The 20,739-nt window shown below is 32.9% G+C and overlaps 2 protein-coding genes across 11 annotated transcripts; one reads left to right on the top strand and one right to left on the bottom strand.

Annotated features, from left to right (window-relative positions):
- Positions 1-80: 80 nt before the first annotated feature.
- LOC145738954 (protein KRTCAP2 homolog) lies at positions 81-1,126 on the bottom strand. Its single transcript, XM_081994161.1, has 4 exons — positions 860-1,126; positions 519-737; positions 393-459; positions 81-336 (listed from the first exon to the last, which is right to left on the bottom strand). Exons 1-4 carry the CDS (start codon positions 861-863, stop codon positions 228-230), a joined length of 399 nt encoding a protein of 132 aa, XP_081850287.1. The 5' UTR covers positions 864-1,126; the 3' UTR covers positions 81-227.
- A 386-nt stretch (positions 1,127-1,512) lies between these two features.
- Positions 1,513-20,714, top strand: EndoA (SH3 domain containing GRB2 like, endophilin-A). Of its 10 annotated transcripts, XR_014180886.1 has the most exons (12): positions 1,513-1,671; positions 9,383-9,461; positions 9,519-9,587; positions 10,237-10,587; positions 10,727-10,793; positions 14,752-14,855; positions 16,849-16,952; positions 17,009-17,109; positions 17,156-17,286; positions 17,814-17,888; positions 18,571-18,689; positions 18,742-20,714. XR_014180886.1 is itself a non-coding variant. In XM_081994151.1 (11 exons), exons 2-11 carry the CDS (start codon positions 9,417-9,419, stop codon positions 18,859-18,861), a joined length of 1,314 nt encoding a protein of 437 aa, XP_081850277.1. In that variant the 5' UTR covers positions 1,513-1,671; positions 9,383-9,416; the 3' UTR covers positions 18,862-20,714. The 10 variants fall into 10 exon arrangements, 9 of the variants coding, with proteins under 9 accessions (XP_081850277.1, XP_081850279.1, XP_081850274.1 ...); XM_081994151.1 differs by having other exon boundaries at positions 14,770-14,855; positions 17,009-17,286; XM_081994153.1 differs by lacking the exon at positions 17,156-17,286.
- Positions 20,715-20,739: the final 25 nt, after the last annotated feature.

Here is a 20,739-nt window from a genome sequence, read left to right as displayed (position 1 = left end):
GACAATTTTCAATAATCACTCAACAATGGATCATTTACTTTTCTATTTAGTAACTGACCTAATATAGATAAAAATGGTACTAAAAAAAATCATATTTATTTAGAATGAGGTATACAAAAAGCCGTTCCTTATATACACAATTTGAGACCAGATTTTGCTATCAGTAAAAAAGTATAGTACCTATAATAATCATATAGAAATCCTTACATATAACCAGCAATCCTCATTCAGTTCTTCTTTTTCTTAGCACTTGGAATGGGTTGAGGCACTGTTTGTCCATACACTTTCTGTGAATATCTATTGACATAATACAGTGCCAATAGTGAGAACAATAGACTGTAAATAGACATTGTTAATTAAACTAGTTAACACTGTTTGAAACAAAAAATTACCAAGAAGACCCAGCAACTCTGTGAACACTAGCAGAAGCTGCTACAGCAATCACAAGTGCAACTGCCACTAAAATAAAACTAAATTAATAGTACCAAGCCAAGTGTAGTAGTAGCTATAAAACACACCTTCAGGAATTAATCCAACTGTATAAGACCTCCCAAAGACCAAAGATTCAGAATTTCCTATTGCAGTTAAAATAAAAGTGAAAAGGAATGATCCCAACAACCCTCCAAGTAATGTTTGTTGACTGGATGATGCCAGCCAAGTTTTCCACATTTGCATTGTTGAGACTATTAAAATGCTGCTAATTAACGCTAGGGTGAATGAGGTTTTTGTGGTTCCAACTGAAAATGAAGAAGAATGTTTCAGTATAGTTTTGACTGGACACATCATCAAAAAATGCCTCTAAGAAAGTCCTAGTTGACTGAACTCTAAAAGTGAATTAATAAAACCTTGAAATACATACCCATTGTAATTAAAACAAGAGCTTTTAAGACAGCTAACTTAGAATGTCAGTAAACAGTTTTGTTTAATAATTACACAGACATAATATAAATATAAATAATGTTTTGCTTTGCCCTGTTTGCAGTTTGCAGAACAGTTTTAACCTCAACTTGTTATTTAGAATTGTCAAACAGTCAACGATTTAATTGGTTGAAATACAAGCTATATTGATTAAAGTAGCTGTTTGATTGGTTGCCAGTGACGCTGCATTTAGTTTCAGTTTTAATTTATTTCAGTCACGTGACGCCTATCCTAAGTTTAATAAGCTAAAAAACGAAATCAATAATTGCTGAAGCAGTTCGTCTCTTAATAACCAACACGATAGACAAGAATAACTATAGCCCGACACATAGTTTTAGATTATTTCGATTTAAGAATGTGACGTCAGTTATACATGCCTCCAGTCATGACAGTGTTGTCAGTATTAAAGTATTTTCTTATAAGTGGAGGTTGCAAATTCTTTGTGACAAATATTTTTACCAAGAGTTAGTTAATAATACACTTGGTAAGCGCGCATAATGCTTAGAGTCAGTCAGTTTAGTAAATGGATACACCTGTTTTGTTAGGTTTGTTTTTTATTGCACCTTGTGTTTGTTAGAATTGGCAACGCTGTTATTACTACAAGTTTTTAATTGTCAACGTCAGTCAAACGATCAGTTGTTTATCTGTTCTTTGACTGGATGGGTATAGATGTCTTGAGTCGTTAAATTCTGTTTTATTGGAGTTTGATTCAAAAAATTCCTCTGTGATACAGTTGTATTGACTACAATAAAGGTAAGCAATGAATATTTTTCACTATATCGAATTAGCTGTTATCCATTTGGCCCTTAGTGGGGGGTAGTTTAACTTCTTTTATGGCTTATCCAACTCAGAAGTACTTCAACACCAGTTAATATTTTTAACCAAAATTCCACGTTTTAAGTTGTATAATAATTGTTTGCAAACCATAACGTTGCATGCAAATTAAAATTGCGATGTTTTACGTAAAACTTTCACTAGTGTAAACTGTAATCTAGCTTGACTGATCTGGTACTACTCAGTGCTTAGAACATGGAATTGTAATCTTATATGAGATGAAACAGAAGTAAAACAGATTGTATGTTTATCTACTGTTTATTAAGACGTTTCAAATTTCGGAGGGGAAGTTTTATTTTTACATCTAGTCTAGGTTCAATGACAATCATTTTATTATGGCCAATTTATTTATTCATTGTTGGTGCAGTCATCAAATTAATCTTTCATCTGTTCATTTAAGTGTACAATATAATGTGTATAAAAAAAGGTGTTTTTTGGACACTTCATACAAAAAAATCTAAAAAGTGTTTCAATGTACTTAAGTGGTTAGCCGAATATTTGAATATTTTCTGTGGGAATCACTTTTTATATATTTTATTTATATTAATAAATAATGGACATGTTGAACTTGAAGTAAATTTTGAACAATCTGTATAACAGTGACATGGAACAGGTGTTTTAAGTGGGAATTTACATTAATAAGCAGACAAATCTTAATGGGAGTGAACTTGCCTACATTAAACACTTCTTAATTAGAAATTGTTTTCTCTTTAACAACCTTTAAATCAAAGACTTATAACTTATTGCTAATATGAAACTCTACTTTAAATTTTCCATTGTACACTGTGAACATTTTAGTGATTTACACAACTCTGTTAACTTAATATGTACTTGTAATGGATGTTAACTTTAATTGACCTTGTAACATTAACCTGAGAACATAGGAAGTTCTTTTATCTTTAATTAATTGGGAAAAAAGCCAGAAATTAGCATGCAGAGGTTATTTACTATTTATAGCCAGGGTAACTGCTAAATTCAGTTAGATTATTTAAGGATTACTTTTATCACACTACATTTTATGAGTCTACACACAAGCACATTGATAAAATATTTTGAAAATTTATTTTTATGTGTTAAAGGTTACTCCCATTTGATTATTACTAAATTACTTTGACCTTTTTGTTGTGCTATTTAAATTACAAATAATAAATATATAGTGTATTGCTTCCTTGAAAGGTAGTTGATCTCCAATTCTAGTAAAAGAGGAACTTTGAATAAACACCATAAACTAATAGTTATTTTGTAAATTATATTTTGCTAACCAAGAGTTTGAAGGGTGCAAAACTATTTGATTAATTCAAACAGTTTCGGGTTGTATTACGTTGTTAGTTTAGTTTATATAGAGAAGTGGTTTATTAAATCACATAGTTTGAATTCAAATTAGTTTTAGTTTAAATTGCAAGAATAACACGGCTACATAATAGGTAACTTAGGTATTTTAAGTTCTTCAGTTGTAAAAAATAAATTCAGCTTGAATGGCTCTAAAATCAATTTGGAAAATAAAGTCAAAATTGGGTGAAAAACAAAGAATTGATGAAAACAGGCAATCATAGCAGTTGAGAGGACTGTTGACTTCATTTTGTCTTTTGCTCTTGACAACACTTGAAGAATTCATAACAATACTTACAGCAAGATATTGGAAGGTTCTAGTGACCTGTTATTATTTTTTAGTAAATCTAATACATACATACATGTTCTCTAACTAGATTGTACGTTTTAATGTGCGACATTTTGATAAATCCTATAAACTTTTGCAGTAGACCTATACATAAATGTATATGCTACATCACATAAAGTTTAATAGGAAGCCAGATGATATTTTCTGGACTATTCCCATCCAATATTTTATTTTCCGAGAGCGTGTATTCGCTTTCAAGAAGTTTCCAGTGAACGTTTTCTATTCATTGAAAGGGAATTGGCTGTGAGTAAATCTGCTTCGAAAAATAAGTAGGATGTCTAGTAATTTACTGTGCACTTGTAGAACGAAATATCATTTTAAGGCTCCATGATGCTGCCGGAAGGGCAGAATAAAATGTACGCCTGTCGTTTCAATGAAACGCGTTAAATTTGTCCCTGAATTGCAGAGAAATGTGAAGGAGTAAATAAAAATAAAGTCCCGTTGATTGTTCGAATTCTTGGTTTTGGTGACAGAATTATGGGCTCCGTGCAGTTTGTAATTTGACAGTTGTTCAAAATATAGTTAAGTTACGTCATATTCGATTAAAAAATGATTTTTTTTGTCCACTAGTTGTAAGGTAGGTAGGACATAATTTGACAGTTGGCAGTTATGGACAAAATGATACAGCTTCTAACTTAAAACTGATACATTTTGTCTTCTTTTTTTCACGTTTTCAATCCTCTTTCTGACTGATATGGATTTACCATTTTATATTCACATAAAAGTCAAGATGATGATCGATTTATTTACTTTTTGTTTAATTTAAAGGAGTTCTAGCCTTATTGACAACTGAAATATTAGAAAACTTTCTAGAGCACCAGTCGCTCAAACATAGAACTAAATTACTTTTGAAGGTAGTTGGAAATGGAACAAAAGGTTCAACCAGAACACGACTTTAACGTATCCTTTAGAAGTTCCAAAATTGGAAACCGTCATTGTGACTATACGAACACGTGTTCTGGTTTACCTCAGTGGGAGTTCCAAAGCAAATTAATTTACTGGTTTTCATGTTACTAGTGTGTGCTGTAATTACGTTATAACTGGGTGTAGTTAACTGATAGGCAGTCAGTTTTGAATATAGCTGACCAACAGCTCATAACAATAGTTAACATAATTTCCTCTTTCATTGTTTGAATTTTCAGTTACTGTATAGTAAATGTTGGCATAGAACAGCAATAAACTCAGCACCTAGAAACCAGTTTTAATACCATTTAATGGCGTCTTTGTTTAGATATAACAAACATGGTTTCTGAAATCCGATTTCGCTAACAATTAGTCTCTGCCTTAAATTGAACAAATAATCACGAAAATAGAATTCCCTAAATCCTCTGTATTTTTAACGACAACCATTTTCTCGACTCCTCTTTGTGCCTTTTATAGATAAAAAACGCCAACATATTGTCGGAGCAACAGATCTGGAAACTGGTCTGTTCCACAATGAATCCCTGTTTACTTGTCGTTTACAACCTAATTTAAACACATTTCCGTGGTTTTGAATGGTTTACTCAAATAGGTTACCAGTAGTTTACGTAGATGTGACTACGTAATGATGATGGGCATGTGAGTTGTATAAGCCCAAAAAAAAGCAATTTTCTACAATTTACCAGTGATGCAACTGCAATTCTTGTTAAATCCAGTAAGCCAAAACACGTGTCGTCGGGATATCATGCATTTTTTTCTTTTTCTCTGGCCTTTACTCTTTATATCGCGTTTGTGCTCTGCGTTCTATAAAACCTCTTTATCCTCCTTTGTGCTTTGTACACCGCCCGGTTAAATTTGTCTTTGTTGAACAAGTTTACAGTATAGATATTTTGCCTTATATAGGGGTTGATTTTTTCCATGATTGCTTTTTTGATCAAATTGTGAATTTCTGTTGAAGCTATTAATTGAGTTTCCTGGCAAAGGGAGGTAAATTTCCACAGACGTTTAATAAAGAATAATTTTAAGCGTAGGTAGATTTATTTCAGTTGTTCTAGTGGTCATATTTTAAAATTTACTGCTACCACAATATCTGCAGATCTACAAAAAAAATTCAAATAGCAACCGGGAAGCTGAGTGACTGATTAAAATTCTTACCGCGTGTAATTTTAATAAAACTGGAATTCTCATGACGCCGGTCAAAGTTTCCTGTAAATTATCCGGAATAAATTCTCTCACTCACAAAATCAAATGGAAAATAATTTCCTTTTTGTCTTATAAAATATTCATATACGAATATTTGATGTGCGTGAAATACCAACCGCAGTTGGGAACTTAATCGAAAAATTATTCAATTAAAGAAAAGCGTTAAAAAATTATTTTTGAAAGGGATCGTGGGTGACGAAGCATAACTACCCCAACGAAAAAGACAAAAATTGGCATTGGAACATTGTCTTTTAGTTGCTAGTATCGATATGTGCGCGAAGCTGAATGCGCGTCACTTCATTCACATTTTAGCGAGTCGATATCCATACTTGTTTCAGACTTCCAGACTGTAGGCGAACAAATTTTGTGTATCCAGTGTCAAAACACACGTTTTTCGATTATCGGACTTGTATCAACTGGTATGTTAAACTTTAATTTAATTTATTAATAATTGATTGTGATAAGTGCAGTTTTCTTTTACTTTTCTTAGCAACTTGATTTCATATTTCAGTCACTTTTCTTGAAATACTTTTTAATATTTTTAATTTTTTTGACATTTTTTGAATGTTTAATATTCCTAACAGCATCAATAATTTTAATTTAAAAAAAAATAGGTGATTTAAACAGTTCTTGGGTAACCGTGTCAAGGGTAGGTTAAATTAGGTCACTGAAAACGTGCCGAATTGGCATTAAATCAGCAGGATCCAGAATCAAAGGCCACAAATTTATTGGTCAATTTTATTCAGTTACGTTTACCTCCCTAAATGAATGGACCTAATTCGATAATAAGCCTTTGTATTCGCATGTAGATAGCCCTTGCAATGCTAAACGGTATTTTCATTGAATAGGATGGTTAACTATAACAACAGCTGTAAATGTAGATAAAGCAGAATATGTGCATTATAGATAAAATTATTGTTTAAACCTGTATAGTTTGTAATGGCTATTAGGGAAGTGTTAAAATTTCGTTAATGCAGTTGAGTGGGCTTTTAAATAAATTTATAATTATTCTAGTTTGAGGCATTTTAATGGGAATTTGTGCCACCCGCTAGTTTTCTTTGTTCGAAATGTATTTCCGAGCTTATATTCGATTATATTTGGAATTACGATTTTACATTTGTGGTACATTTACTCATTATTTTGTTTGCTGTATTTGAAATTTGATTTAACAAAGTGTAAGTTTTAAATTGTCAGTGAATGTTGTTTTGAATCATATTTGAAAATTATACAAAAACACTTTGTGTCACACGACTAGTTTGTAAAATACAAAATGTCATTCATTAATAGTGTTGACAGGTAAAATCGTTTGTATACTGACATCTGTCAATACAAATATAATGTAGCAGTTGATCATATGACCACTTGATCAGAAACATTGTGACTAACGGTGAAATTACGTCACTTCCGCATTTTTGTTTAGCTCATTGATTTTGATTGCTTTCATACATTAATGGTTGTTCTCTTATCATTACCTGTGTGTAACTTTGAAATGTCCATACCTGTGTACATATTGAAAATAGTAAAGGGTCTTGTAAAGATTAAGCATCCACGAATTTAACGGATTAAACAGTAAGATTACGGCTTCTATACTGTAGACAAATAAAAATTTGCGGTAAATTCACAATTTTCTTCAAAAAATTGAGAAAAAAATCCTTAAAATGTACGATAATTTGGTACCTCAAAAACTGCGGCTATTAAAAACTAAAATAATTCTTGGCAACCTAATGCTAACGGTAGTGGCCGATGCGTATTAGTGTCAATATTTGTTTATTGCAAATTTAGGAAAAAAATATGCATTAACAACTGACCTAGACTAACCAAGTGCGAAATCCACCAATATTGTAAAGTAAACAAAGGAAAAAGGCGGCAACTATGCTTTAACCCACCGCCCTCTGTACAAGAAAGCCAAGAAGGTGCATGCCAAAAATTCCAATATGGCCGAAATATGGGATTGACAGTTTGCATTTGTTTGTATTGTGGAAATTGAGTTTTTGGATGATTAAATTAATTTTTAAGGTTTAAAGTCAAGACTTGGGATTACTTGCCAAAGTAATTGTTGTTTAGTTGTTTATATGTTTATTGTTCTAGTGAAAGTGTAGTTTGTGTTCATTTTATTGTGTTATCACTATTGTTATTGTTCCTTCATTGTTCTATAATTTGTGGTTGGTTTTTTAACTTAAATTCTATTGCCTCTACAATATGCCGTCACACTTGTTGTTTGCCAAATTGTAAAAGCAATTTGGAGAAAGGCCCAAAAGTGTCCTTTCCTTTCCAAAAGACCCTGCTCGAACTCAACAGTGGTTGAAAGCTTTGAACTGGAATGATTTTACTCCAACACAATACTCAGTGGTAAGTACAATATGCTTTCTCATTCAGTAAACTTATTGCCTCTTACATACATAAGTGAGTTAAATTTTGAGGCCGCCTGCATTTTGAGAGCAACAAAGGTTTACTCTGAAGAAACAGGACAGCTTTTAGAAGTTTCATTGGCACATTTACATTTTAAAAGAAAGGTCTTGGTAATAATATAAAACCCATTTACCAGTTTTGCTTACCTAGATTCAAGGATTTCCAAATTTTCTTTGATTGAGCAGTTTTTACATTAGTTTGTTGTACTTTCCAAGACAAAGGGTTCTAACCAAACTTGCTTTGGCTGGACTTTATTGGATATAAAAAGCCATATCTATACATATCTGGATCAGGAATAAAGCGTTCTTTGATTTTTCACTCACAACTTCTAATCAACTACACGAAAAAATTAAAAAAAACATATTTTCTACTGCATCTCCATAGGTTTGTGAACAAAAAAAATCCGATAACGCCGCCATTAAAAGACACATTCTAGGCTTTCTTGTAAAGAAGGCGGTGTTTAACCTCATAATTAAAGGAACATTGAATGACATCTGAAGTTGACGTACATACTGTCAAGTATCAGTTATCCTCTGTGAATTATGCGGCGTTGCCAGACGGTTTTTTTTTTTCGTTATTAATATTTAATACTTCAACTAATTTTTATTGTTTTTAATCATAAAAATATGTTTGGTACCCTAAATATCTGATTAGTATAGGTGGCAAAGGTTGTTTTTATAAATTGTAACTAACTGCATTGTTAATAGTACAACTCATTGTGGAACAGCTATTTAAGACTATACCTATTTGACAACATTGCAGAAGGTAAATTGTGATTTTACCGCAAATTTTCTTTTTTCTCTGGACTATAGAAGCCGACCAAACTCGTGGATGCTTAATGTTTACAAGACCCATAGTAAAATACTCTAAAAGTCCCGAGCAACAGTTTTTACTTGAAAATGTATTATCAAACAACAACGGTAGAGTAAGACAGATCAAAGTGCTTCAACTTTGGCATTCCCTTGCATATTTCTGCACCCTTAGCTTCCATTCAACTGTGAAACTGGAGAGTTGAGGTAAACAATTTTATTCTTAGAAAAAGAAAACTCTGCCGGCATCGAAGTTGTTCTTGGTAAAGCCATTAAGCCGCTTCTTTTTTATATTTACACATAATACATAGTTAAGTTTTAAGTAAAAATTGCTTTAGCGTTCGTATGAATGCGTACACCGTTTTATTCATCAGACAGTGCAGGAAATTAAAAATGATAAAAAGTTTGTTAAAATATAGACTTTTATCTCTCAGATAACGTATAATTACTCCCCCGTATTGTTTTGAGGTTCTTGTTGATTATTTTTATTTACTACATTGTGTGGGCTTTATGTTGTGAGATTGAGGTAATTGCGTATCTCAAGTCAATTTTGATGCACAGGAAATGTCTTGTCCATCAATGTTTAAGAAAATTTAACTTATTGTTTCAGATTGATTGTGGGGGTGTGTGTAAATTAGTAAGAAATGGCCTTTGCAGGATTTAAGAAACAGTTTAACAAAGCCAATCAGGTAAGTGTTTCGTTATCTAAATTGTAATATTTAATTTTAGTTTTTGTATTGTTGCAGTATGTCACAGAAAAAATGGGGGGTGCCGAAGGCACTAAACTGGATCTGGACTTTATGGATATGGAAAGGGTGAGTTAACTGATTTCCTACCTCTAGGGGAAGTTTAATCTGCGGTTTCCTGTAGTAATTATTAATTTAGGTAGATTCAGCCATTTCGGTTGTGCCTCAGATATTAATTTTGCACCTGAAGTTGAGTTTCCTCCCCACACATACACGCAAAGCATAATAGGAGATAATTTGGCATCCGTGTTCATGACACATTTATCAAATGAAATAAGCTGTTTTTGGCATCACATCCTCAATATTATTAGCTTTGAAGAAGTTGACAGTTTATTAGTTGCTTGATGTATTTTGAAGCAAAAAACACAAACTACACCAGTTTTAAGTAAACTATTATAGTAGACATGTTTACCTCCATGTCAGGAGTTCATTTATTTTCATTATATCCACAAGAAGATTGAATTTTTATATGCGTTGGAAACAAGTGATTTTTTCAAGTTTTCCATCCAACTACTTTTGTTTACTTATAGCTTGAAATAACACGCCTTAATTGAATGTAACTTTCACAAAGTATAGAGGCGAGATCAATTTCTTGCTCCCTCGCGATTACCTTCGGTAATTTAATAACCTGAACTTTCCCGCATGAAAACTTTGAAAAGGTTTCCACGCCAACATGCACTTTTTGGTGAATTAATTCCATGTTAATTTGCAATTCCAGAAAACGGACGTGACCGTAGAGTTAGTTGAAGAACTTCAAGTGAAAACGAAAGAATTTCTACAGCCTAATCCTACTGCTCGCGCTAAAATGGCAGCAGTAAAGGGGATTAGCAAATTAAGCGGACAAGCCAAGTCCAACACTTACCCACAACCTGAGGGGGTGTTGGGTGATTGCATGTTGCTCTACGGTAAAAAATTAGGCGATGACAGCATGTTCGGAAATGCTTTAGTGGAAATGGGAGAGGCACTCAAACAAATGGCTGACGTCAAGTATTCTTTGGATGATAATATCAAGCAGAATTTCTTGGAGCCACTACATCACTTGCAAACGAAGGACTTAAAAGAAGTTATAGTAAGTGTTTCTTAGTCTAGGGTGATTCATTGATGATTACTTTTAATCTTTAATATATTACATACATTTTATGGTACCTGTTAAAAGTAAATATTTGTTTAGTTACTGTCGTATTATAATGCTGATTTATTATTTTCAGCATCACAGGAAAAAACTACAGGGCCGGCGTTTAGATTTTGATTGCAAACGTAGGCGGCAAGCCAAAGGTAAGACCTTTCTTTACAAAATTTATAGCATGTTGTTTCGACTGATATATGCATGTTTCTCTAGCGTTTAAAGGACAATTTAGTCCTTATTCAAGCCCTGTAAAGGTCCAGGGCTGCACTCAGGGTACGTTATTACAATCCCCTTTCAGAAAGTGTAAATTCAACTCCCCAATTAGTCGAGCTAGACCCCGTAGCAATAGCTTTCCAGTGTTAACGCGAGAAAGCGGAAAAATTAATTTATCTTCCTTCCTCACTGTTGCTCCTCGTCATTTCGCTCTTCTCTGTGGGAGTGTGAATTATACGATTTAGAGGAGCTCTAAATTAGTTTCGAAATTATGAAGGATTTCCAATGTATACCGCCATTATTGGCTTGCTAAAATTTGACGAATGTCACGTATTGCGTTCCCAGTTGATGTCAATTAATTACGATTTAATAACTTATATTTCCGGAACTGTCTCCCACGTTTTAAAATACGCTATCTAATGAACTCTGTTAATTTGAGTCTGGATCTGTTTAGAACTATACCGCATTTGGATTTAATTACAGTTTGTCCATATTGTCGGAAAATGTCATGTTGGTGCGAAACAAATATAAATTAACTCGGTATTGGAAAATATTAGTCAGTTAAAAAGCTTGATGCTAGTTTCAATATTTGGGTTTTATTCCAACTGTTCCGTTTAATTCTTTCATTGCACTTTTTGCAGAACATTATGAAACCGCTATTATTCCGGTCCTCGTAAATGCTATTTATAGACAAAAAGCACTACAATTCCATTACTCCAGCATATTCGGTATTCTTTATATTTTTCATTACCACAATATCCCATTTTTTGCGGTTACTGCTCTCAACCTCAAAATCGATTTCTTGGATGCCCACTTAAAGCGGTCGCACGCTCGACCCCGGCGTTTTGCAACGTCAAATATCACCTGGTGCAAAAATTCTTATTTTCCAGAGAAAATATTTTTTCTTTTTAATATCAACTTCCTCCGTCTAATCAAATCTACTCAGCTTATGTTCCTTATTAAGGAATTCAGATACCATCCATATAGCTGACCTTTCTTCAAACGTTATTAGAGATGCTTGGATTAATTTAATTCAGTAGCAGTAAAACCGAGAGGGGCTTATTTATTATCATGGTAAATAAATTGTTAACTTGCTCAAATATTTAAGAAGTACAACCAAACAAAATAATACATACACGTATTTTTTTGTTTTTGAAGATACTTTCTTTAAGTCCGAAAGAATAGTAAGAACCTATAGTAAGTTATTTACCAATGAACGGTAAGAGACTAACTTTTCTTTTTCACTGCACCAAATTTTGTAGTGTTTTTTCAGGTTACTAGACAGACAATTTAATGAGGATTCTAAAAATGTGCTTAAAACAGCCATTTTCTCACTCCAAATGAGTTTTACTGACGATTTTGTCCCTGACTGTCTTTTTAAACTGTGCTTCTAGCAGTTTACATTTTGTAACCACTTTTCTTTTTTAAAGAACACTAAATTTGGTAGTGTTTTTTAGGTAAATGGATAGGAAATTTAATGAGGATTCCAAAAATGTGCTTAAAACAATCAATTTCTCACTCTGAGTGGGTTTTACAGGCGATTTTGTCCCTGACTGTCTTTTTAAACTGTGTTTCTGGCAGTTTAAGTTTTGTCACAACTTTTCTTTTTTACTGCACCAAACTTTGTAGTGTTTTTTAGGTTAATGGATAGGAAATTTAATGAGGATTCCAAAAATGTGCTTAAAACAGCCATTTTCTCACTCCAAATGAGTTTTACTGACGATTTTGTCCCTGACTGTCTTTTTAAACTGTGCTTCTAGCAGTTTACATTTTGTAACCACTTTTCTTTTTTAAAGAACACTAAATTTGGTAGTGTTTTTTAGGTAAATGGATAGGAAATTTAATGAGGATTCTAAAAATGTGCTTAAAACAATCAATTTCTCACTCTGAGTGGGTTTTACAGGCGATTTTGTCCCTGACTGTCTTTTTAAACTGTGTTTCTGGCAGTTTAAGTTTTGTCACAACTTTTCTTTTTTACTGCACCAAACTTTGTAGTGTTTTTTAGGTTAATGGATAGGAAATTTAATGAGGATTCCAAAAATGTGCTTAAAACAGCCATTTTCTCACTCCAAATGAGTTTTACAGACGATTTTGTCCCTGACTGTCTTTTTAAACTGTGCTTCTAGCAGTTTACATTTTGTAACCACTTTTCTTTTTTAAAGAACACTAAATTTGGTAGTGTTTTTTAGGTAAATGGATAGGAAATTTAATGAGGATTCCAAAAATGTGCTTAAAACAATCAATTTCTCACTCTGAGTGGGTTTTACAGGCGATTTTGTCCCTGACTGTCTTTTTAAACTGTGTTTCTGGCAGTTTAAGTTTTGTCACAACTTTTCTTTTTTACTGCACCAAACTTTGTAGTGTTTTTTAGGTTAATGGATAGGAAATTTAATGAGGATTCCAAAAATGTGCTTAAAACAGCCATTTTCTCACTCCAAATGAGTTTTACAGACGATTTTGTCCCTGACTGTCTTTTTAAACTGTGCTTCTAGCAGTTTACATTTTGTAACCACTTTTCTTTTTTAAAGAACACTAAATTTGGTAGTGTTTTTTAGGTAAATGGATAGGAAATTTAATGAGGATTCCAAAAATGTGCTTAAAACAATCAATTTCTCACTCTGAGTGGGTTTTACAGGCGATTTTGTCCCTGACTGCCTTTTTAAACTCTGTTTCTGGCAGATTAAATTTTGTCACCATTTTTCTTTTTCACTGCACCAAATTTTGTAGTGTTTTTTCAGGTTACTAGACAGACAATTTAATGAGGATTCTAAAAATGTGCTTAAAACAGTCATTTTCTCACTCCAAATGAGTTTTACAGACGATTTTGTCCCTGACTGTCTTTTTAAACTGTGCTTCTAGCAGTTTACATTTTGTACTTTTCTTTTTCACTGCACCAAATTTTGTAATGTTTTTTCAGGCTAGTAAATAGGAAATTTAATGAGTTAAGAAATAGACTGTACTTACTAATTGATAAAGCAATTTCTTTGTCAAAGTCTTCTTTCTCAATATCAATCCCACGAGAATTCGAATTAATCTAGAAACGTTTTAAAAGTTTTCTTCGATTAAATTAGTTTGCCAAGCCCTAAAGCCCGCCTGTAAAAATAACAGTTACGCCAAGTGGAAAAATTAAACGATTATAAATCATTTTCCCAAAAAAAGCGAAACGGAAAATAATATTTTTTTAGCTGGGGCTTTAAATGGGTTTCTGTTAGATCCTTATGGGGTCGCACGATTAATCCGAGTGATTTTAAAATCAGATTGAGTGCTAAAAAGTAATCCTCTGGATGCGGAAAATGAAAAAAACCAAAGTTTCCCGTTGAGTTTCTCTAATTATGAAACGTCTGGGCAACATAATAAAGTTCGGGGAAAACTCCAAAGTTGGAATGAAAAATCCTGATCTCTCTTTTTATTACCGAGGAGAAGACTGGGTATTAAAGATGTCATTAGACGAGTTATATAGCAATAACCATTCGAGATAAGATTAAAGTAGCTTTAATAATAGCTATCCACACCAAGGTTTCCAAATTCATATTCAAATCCGGTAAGCATGGGACTTTTAAAGGTAAAAAATAAAAGACTTCATATTAAGCATGCGATATTGCGGACGAAAACTTTTCTATTATTAAAATGTTCCACTCGTAGTTTTCTAAGTAGGACAGGACATTTCTCTAATTTGATGCAACAAGCCTCTAGGGCACGGTTATTATTTGTCTCTGGAAAGCGGATTGAGCAAAAGGGAAAATGAAACAATTAGTCGTCTTCTGTTTAAACTAAATCCAGCTTTTGTACTTTGCCTTTTGTTTGTTTAATGCTACATTATATTTATTTTTAACTTTGCATGTAGCCTTATTAATTATGCACGGTTTTCTTTTTGACCTGTTAACTACCTAACAGGGTCAAAAAATATTACAGATGAGGAAATCAAAACTGCAGAGGAGAAATTTGCCGAATCTCTTCGTCTAGCTCAAATGGGAATGTTTAATCTCCTAGAAAACGATGTAAGTGTCATAATTTTTTTATTTAAATTTTAATGAAAAACTGTAAAGCTGGGTTTATACAGCGCACAATGCATAACTTAATGCATAACATTGCACACGAAATCACAAGTGTTTCTTTTTGGTGTTTATACAGTCGCACAACATACAATTTTTAACCAATGAAAAGAGCTTATGACAACACGTGATAAATGTCATTGCAATGTGAAATGTTATTTTTCTGTCACTTGTCAATCATGTCAAGCACAGATAACTCTAACAACAATATATTAGAATTCTTCATATTTAGAAAGCCAACACAAACCGACCATCCCTGATGATTCCAACCACCACTCGCAACACAAGATGGCATGGCGTTCAGGTGTTATTATTCCATGATATTTCCTGCATAGAACAACCTTCTGATAAATAACTGAAAAACAGAACTGGCAATACTACACATTTTTATTTGGAATTGAGAATATACTTACTGCAGAGTGAGGGCAAGACGTTGTTTTGGGCTAATTGGATTTTTTGTCTTGTCTTTCTGCAGGAATGACCCCACAAGAGCTAATAACTTATGGAACAGTTCTGGAGTCATACGCGTATATTTGAAAAACTGCTCTGTATCATGTTTTTCTGCAAACTGAACTATTTTTTCAAAAACACTATGTTTATTGCGTTTTCTATTCATAGGTCGCGTTTTAAACCTCCGTATTCTCCTTTTCTTGACATCTAAGCTTAATGCTGTAGCTGCAGCACCCATCAAGAGTAGAAGCCCCAATTGTTGCCAAGGTTCCATCTGCAATTGTTTAATAAATTCTTGATGTAAAGAGAAACTAATTAGCTCTAGATAATTTTTACCACTAAACTCTGATTTTTCCGTAGACACTTCAACAGTTTTTATTGCACTAAATGACCAAAAAATCACAAATACAAAATCAACAACAAACCACAATTCTTGAACAATCCAAATCCACAATTCCTAAACAAAACAATAACACAATACAATGACGGACGGCGGATGTCAAAATATGACATTACAAAATTTTGCGCATGCGTACAGCTGTTTTCGCATAAGAATTGCGTTAAAAATTATGAACTTTCTATGCGGTATTGTGCAAGTGTTGTGCGCTGTATAAACGACAGTAGGCATTACTGTAAAGCAGAATAAATAACAAATTAAAAGGTTTGATTGTACATAATTTGAATTTAAGTTAGATTAAGTATAATTTTGGCGGGTTCACATTTTTACCCCATAAAGACATAACTTCTAACTCTCACTCCCCCCATCGTCCTATTCCAAAAACCTCACTTGACAAACGACCGATTCTAGTACATAGTTAAGCAAAGATTCTTAACTCAAGAAGGGCCGGTAATTTGGGGGCGTTTCATTGTTCACCACCCTCTTTCATACCGTTTGTTGGTGTTATGCCTGCTAAACTTGACCTTGTTCAGTAGCGTAGCACTAAAAAATTTGTATTTCAAGTTTCTTGTTGTTTTATGCTCTAAATAAGTATACTTAAAAAAAAGGAAGGCTTCTGGCTTGTTTGTTTTCTATCTATCTATCGTCAAATACCACTGTCCTTCTTGTTTGTACTCATTGAATTTTCCACGGTTGTCTTGTTTCGCATTCGCAAACTCTTGACTAAACTTTTTTCATATTTACCTTTCCCTCTCGACGAAGAAATCAATCGCTTTAATCTCCCTCGAGATTTTTCCCCATTCTACATGTGTAGTTTATTGACGTTTTCCTTCCCTTAAACAACCAAGATGCCCCAATGACCTTGCTCCTTGCTTTTACTTAATTGATTGTTAAAGGATGATTGATCGTAAGCCATTAAGCTTGTAGGGCAAAACATATAATAGTCTATACATATCGATCTACTAAATAATACCAGTTTTATTTTTAGACTGGGGGAGGTTTTGTTTAATTGCTTCCGTGTTCGAGGTTTATTATAACACACGCAGTCAGTGACCCTTTATGTTAATAATTTGTTTTTTTGGCAACTTTTAGGTAGAGCAAATATCGCAGTTAGCTACATTTGCTGAAGGGCTGCTTGACTACCACAGTCAATGTACGGATGTCCTTAAAGTTCTCGCGGAAAATTTACATGAAAAGTTAGTATTTCTTATTTACTTTATTAATAATTTATAATGTGTTTAATTTTTTTCAGGAGGGAAGAGGCTGCGAATCGTCCTAAAGTGGAATTCGTACCTAAAACCCTTTCAGATTTAAATATAGAAGGAGTAATTGGGGTGTCTGATGGATATAACGGTACAAATTCGAACCATGTTAATCTTTTTAATAATCACTCGAGCAGTAATTCCTATAGTCAAAACATTACGAATACAACGAACGGGGGCAACCAATTTAGAAGGCCCGCACCCAAAACGGTGCCTGTTAAAGAACAATTGCCCCCTGATCCTTTTGATCCCTGGAGTTGTCCCCAAGGTATTTTTTGTTATTTTTTTTTTTTTGTTGGGTTTAGTTTTAATTAAGTTTTGTTTGTCCCCAAGTGGCACACACGTTACATATCCCAAGAGTGTTTACCTCAATGTTTTGATTTAAATTATGTTTTTTTGGTTCTGTTACTCAGTCCTAACGTTCCTTGCAAGTGGATTATTTAAAGATCAACCTGTTAGCGTGGTGAGTCGAACCAAAACAATCAGCGAACGTGTTGATCATAAATTCACGCCAAGTCGCAATTTTCGGACATACTTTCTTAAAATAGGTAATAAAAACAAAGAAGTCATCGTATTGGCGGATATCCAATCATTGCCTTCCGTTCGCGCTATTTTAGACAGCGAAAACATCAGTTTTATATGTACATTCGTTTAATCTAGTTCGCGCTGTTGGTGCATTATCTAATTAACCCTTCACGTATTTACTGTTGTTTGACAAAATGGCCTCACTGCTCGCACGTTTTCCTACTTTATCCTCTTGCTTAGGTTGTTGTTCTCATAAAGATGTGTTGTTAGAGTCTTCGCAAGTTTCATCTCCTCAACACAAGCCACAGCAACTTGAACTTCTCCCGGGACAGCAATCTGCCAATGGTAATTTTGCTAGTTTTGTTTTTGTCTGAAAACACGTGTTAGTCCGCTAGTCCAATATATGATCATACACAATTAAGTTAAGCATGCGTTTACATTGTTTTTTTTATTACCTTAGGCTTGCACTAGTTGTATGTGTTTTGTTTTTATACAAAATATTCATCAACATGGAGTAAAAAAATCAATGAGTTACTTGTAAATACAGTAGTTTATAATATAGATTCAGAGTAATGAAAGTTTTTGAGGAAATGTGAGATACTCTTTTTCCAGTTCATGTAGAAGCAATTAGCGTATTGTTATGTTCAAAAACTACTTCAGACAAATATCTGAGTCGTTATTTTAGCTTGAAACTAGCATGATTTTTAAGTTGAATTTGCCACGTGCATTTGAGAACTTTTGTAGTAGTACTTTTCCTATTGTTTATTTTGTTTGTTAGAGTATCCGTATTTCATTTGGGGTGAGAGCATTTTGATGAGTATGTTCCATTAGTTTTCAACAACATTTTCTAACAATCCTTTGTGCATGGTGATTTAAATTCGACTGTTTTAATTTTTAGCATACTTTTAGTGAATTTGAATCACTCTATAGACAAGTTTAGTGTGCTCTTGGAGAACAAAACATAATTACGGGACGGGATTAAGCAGATTACTTGAAACTTGCCTAACTAAAAACTGGACATTTTTAGCTTCTCCACTACCGTCCCCCATGAGATCATCTCCTGCCAGGACTCCAATGACTAAACAGCCATGTTGCACGGCTCTCTACGACTTTGAAGCAGAAAACCCCGGTGAATTAAGCTTTAAGGTAAAGAATCAGCACACTTTTTATATCAAAACAAAACATTGTTTTCTTGTAGGAAAACGATGTGATTACTCTATTAAATAAAGTGGATGAGAATTGGTTTGAAGGCAGTGTTGGAGGCCGAACAGGTTATTTCCCAGTGAATTACGTCAAAGTGGACGTTCCGCTTCCATAAATCTTCAGACTCTTGATATTTCACGTTGAACAACAATTTTTCTGTTATTTTTTGTATAATTCTTCTTTTTTTCGGTCTTTGTTTTAGAAGTGGTGTTTTGACTTGCACAGAAACGTACCGATACTTTATATTTTTTAACATCACCAACCGAGGAATGTTATAAACGTCTAGTCGAGAGTTATTATGTTTGATAGTGATCCAGCATAAGGTACGTTCCTGCAACTGCACTGAAATAGTGAACGCAAAGCCATATTATTGTTTATTGATTTGCTGTTATAGTGATATCGCATTTAATTTTAGAACTTGAACTGATCACCTTACTCGGTGTTTTATCAATTAATAAAGTATCTTCCTAAAATGATTTAGTTGCAATTTGTATATAATGGAAACTATAATGTAAAGAATTTTTTTTTAACATTAATTTTAGTAAATATTGTACCATAAAAGTGACGTGCAGTTGTATGCTTGTTTCGGATTTTGATCAAAGATTATTGGAATACAATACATGGAATTCTTGCCGAAAAAAATCCTTGTAGTGATATTGCAATAAACTTTTGGAAGAGATTTTTAAATAATTAAGATTTACTCATATTGAAACGTTTTAATAAGTTGTATATATTCTTTTTAGTAATCTTTAGATTAGTTTTAATATTGAAATACATATAGTTATAGTTTATAATGTTGTTTATACTGTGAACATGTTGCAGAGTATGATGATTAAATGAAAGTTAGCACGATTTTTATTAAAATATACTAGTACATTTACCGACAATGATGATAAATGGCAAATAAATGTGTATTTTGTAAAATGTAATTTATAAAGTTGTGTGTTAGATTTGGTCAAATTTATCACGCAACCAATAAAAAATGTTATTGCATGATATGGGAACTCAATGTTCAAAAAGATCTTAAAACTAAAAAAAAATCTGTTGATGTTATTTAATGTAGTTTCCTGCTGGAGTTTATTGTATTATATAATACCACTACTCTTAATATCCATATATAAAAAATTAATCCGGCGTTTTGTATTAATACATTTTAATGCTAAACAAATATCATTCAATTAAAAAATAAAAGCTTAAATATGAAACGCTGGATTTTAAATTATAAAGTTGTCAAATTTAAAGCTTTGTTTCCAATTGTAAATGTGTTAAAATTAAATTTCACAATTCTCAACAGAATTGCCAAGTTTGTGCGTCAACAATTATTATAATTACTACAATTTGCTAGAAGTTTATATTAATATATAAATTAAAAGCCAGATAACTTGTCACGAATTGTACTGGGTTTTATATGGCCTAATTATGCAGTCAATGTTCATTTGAAGCTTCGTCAATCATTTTCAATATAACAGCGAGAGTACCTAGTATAATTGGTTGTCAAATTCCGTTAAATCTATTTAATCTGGTTAATGACAATACCTTAGATATTAACAATTATAACGCTAAGTATTTAATTAAAATATTATATAAGTTGAAAAAGAGGCAGACCCTGAAATAATCTTATCAACTTTTGATGATCGTAAATTATCAGCGTAACCTGTAAAGACAACTGACCCTTTAATTTTTCACCTAAAGCAATAATAGTTACTTATCAGTTTATGATATTTACTCCCAATTGAAACACACAGGGTAAATTGATGCCGCAAAATTTATTTCAACCAGTTAAACTGCCGGGATAACTTCATAATGCAGATTATGACTGTACAGATTTAGAGACACAATGAACGGGGAATTTTGTAACTATGCGTTTCATTCATACAGGTTACCGTTTACTTAAAGATATTGTTAACACACATGTATACATTTAAATGTTACCGTATTTGTGCATTAATAAAAGAATGTGTCACAGTTTTTTTTGTTTTTAATGTAAACCTGA

The sequence above is a fragment of the Ips typographus genome, linkage group LG16, assembly GCF_016097725.1.
Source record: "Ips typographus isolate SLU linkage group LG16, UJ_Ityp_2.0, whole genome shotgun sequence".
Classification (NCBI taxonomy): domain Eukaryota; kingdom Metazoa; phylum Arthropoda; class Insecta; order Coleoptera; family Curculionidae; genus Ips; species Ips typographus.
This window is presented reverse-complemented; position numbering and strand designations above follow the sequence as displayed.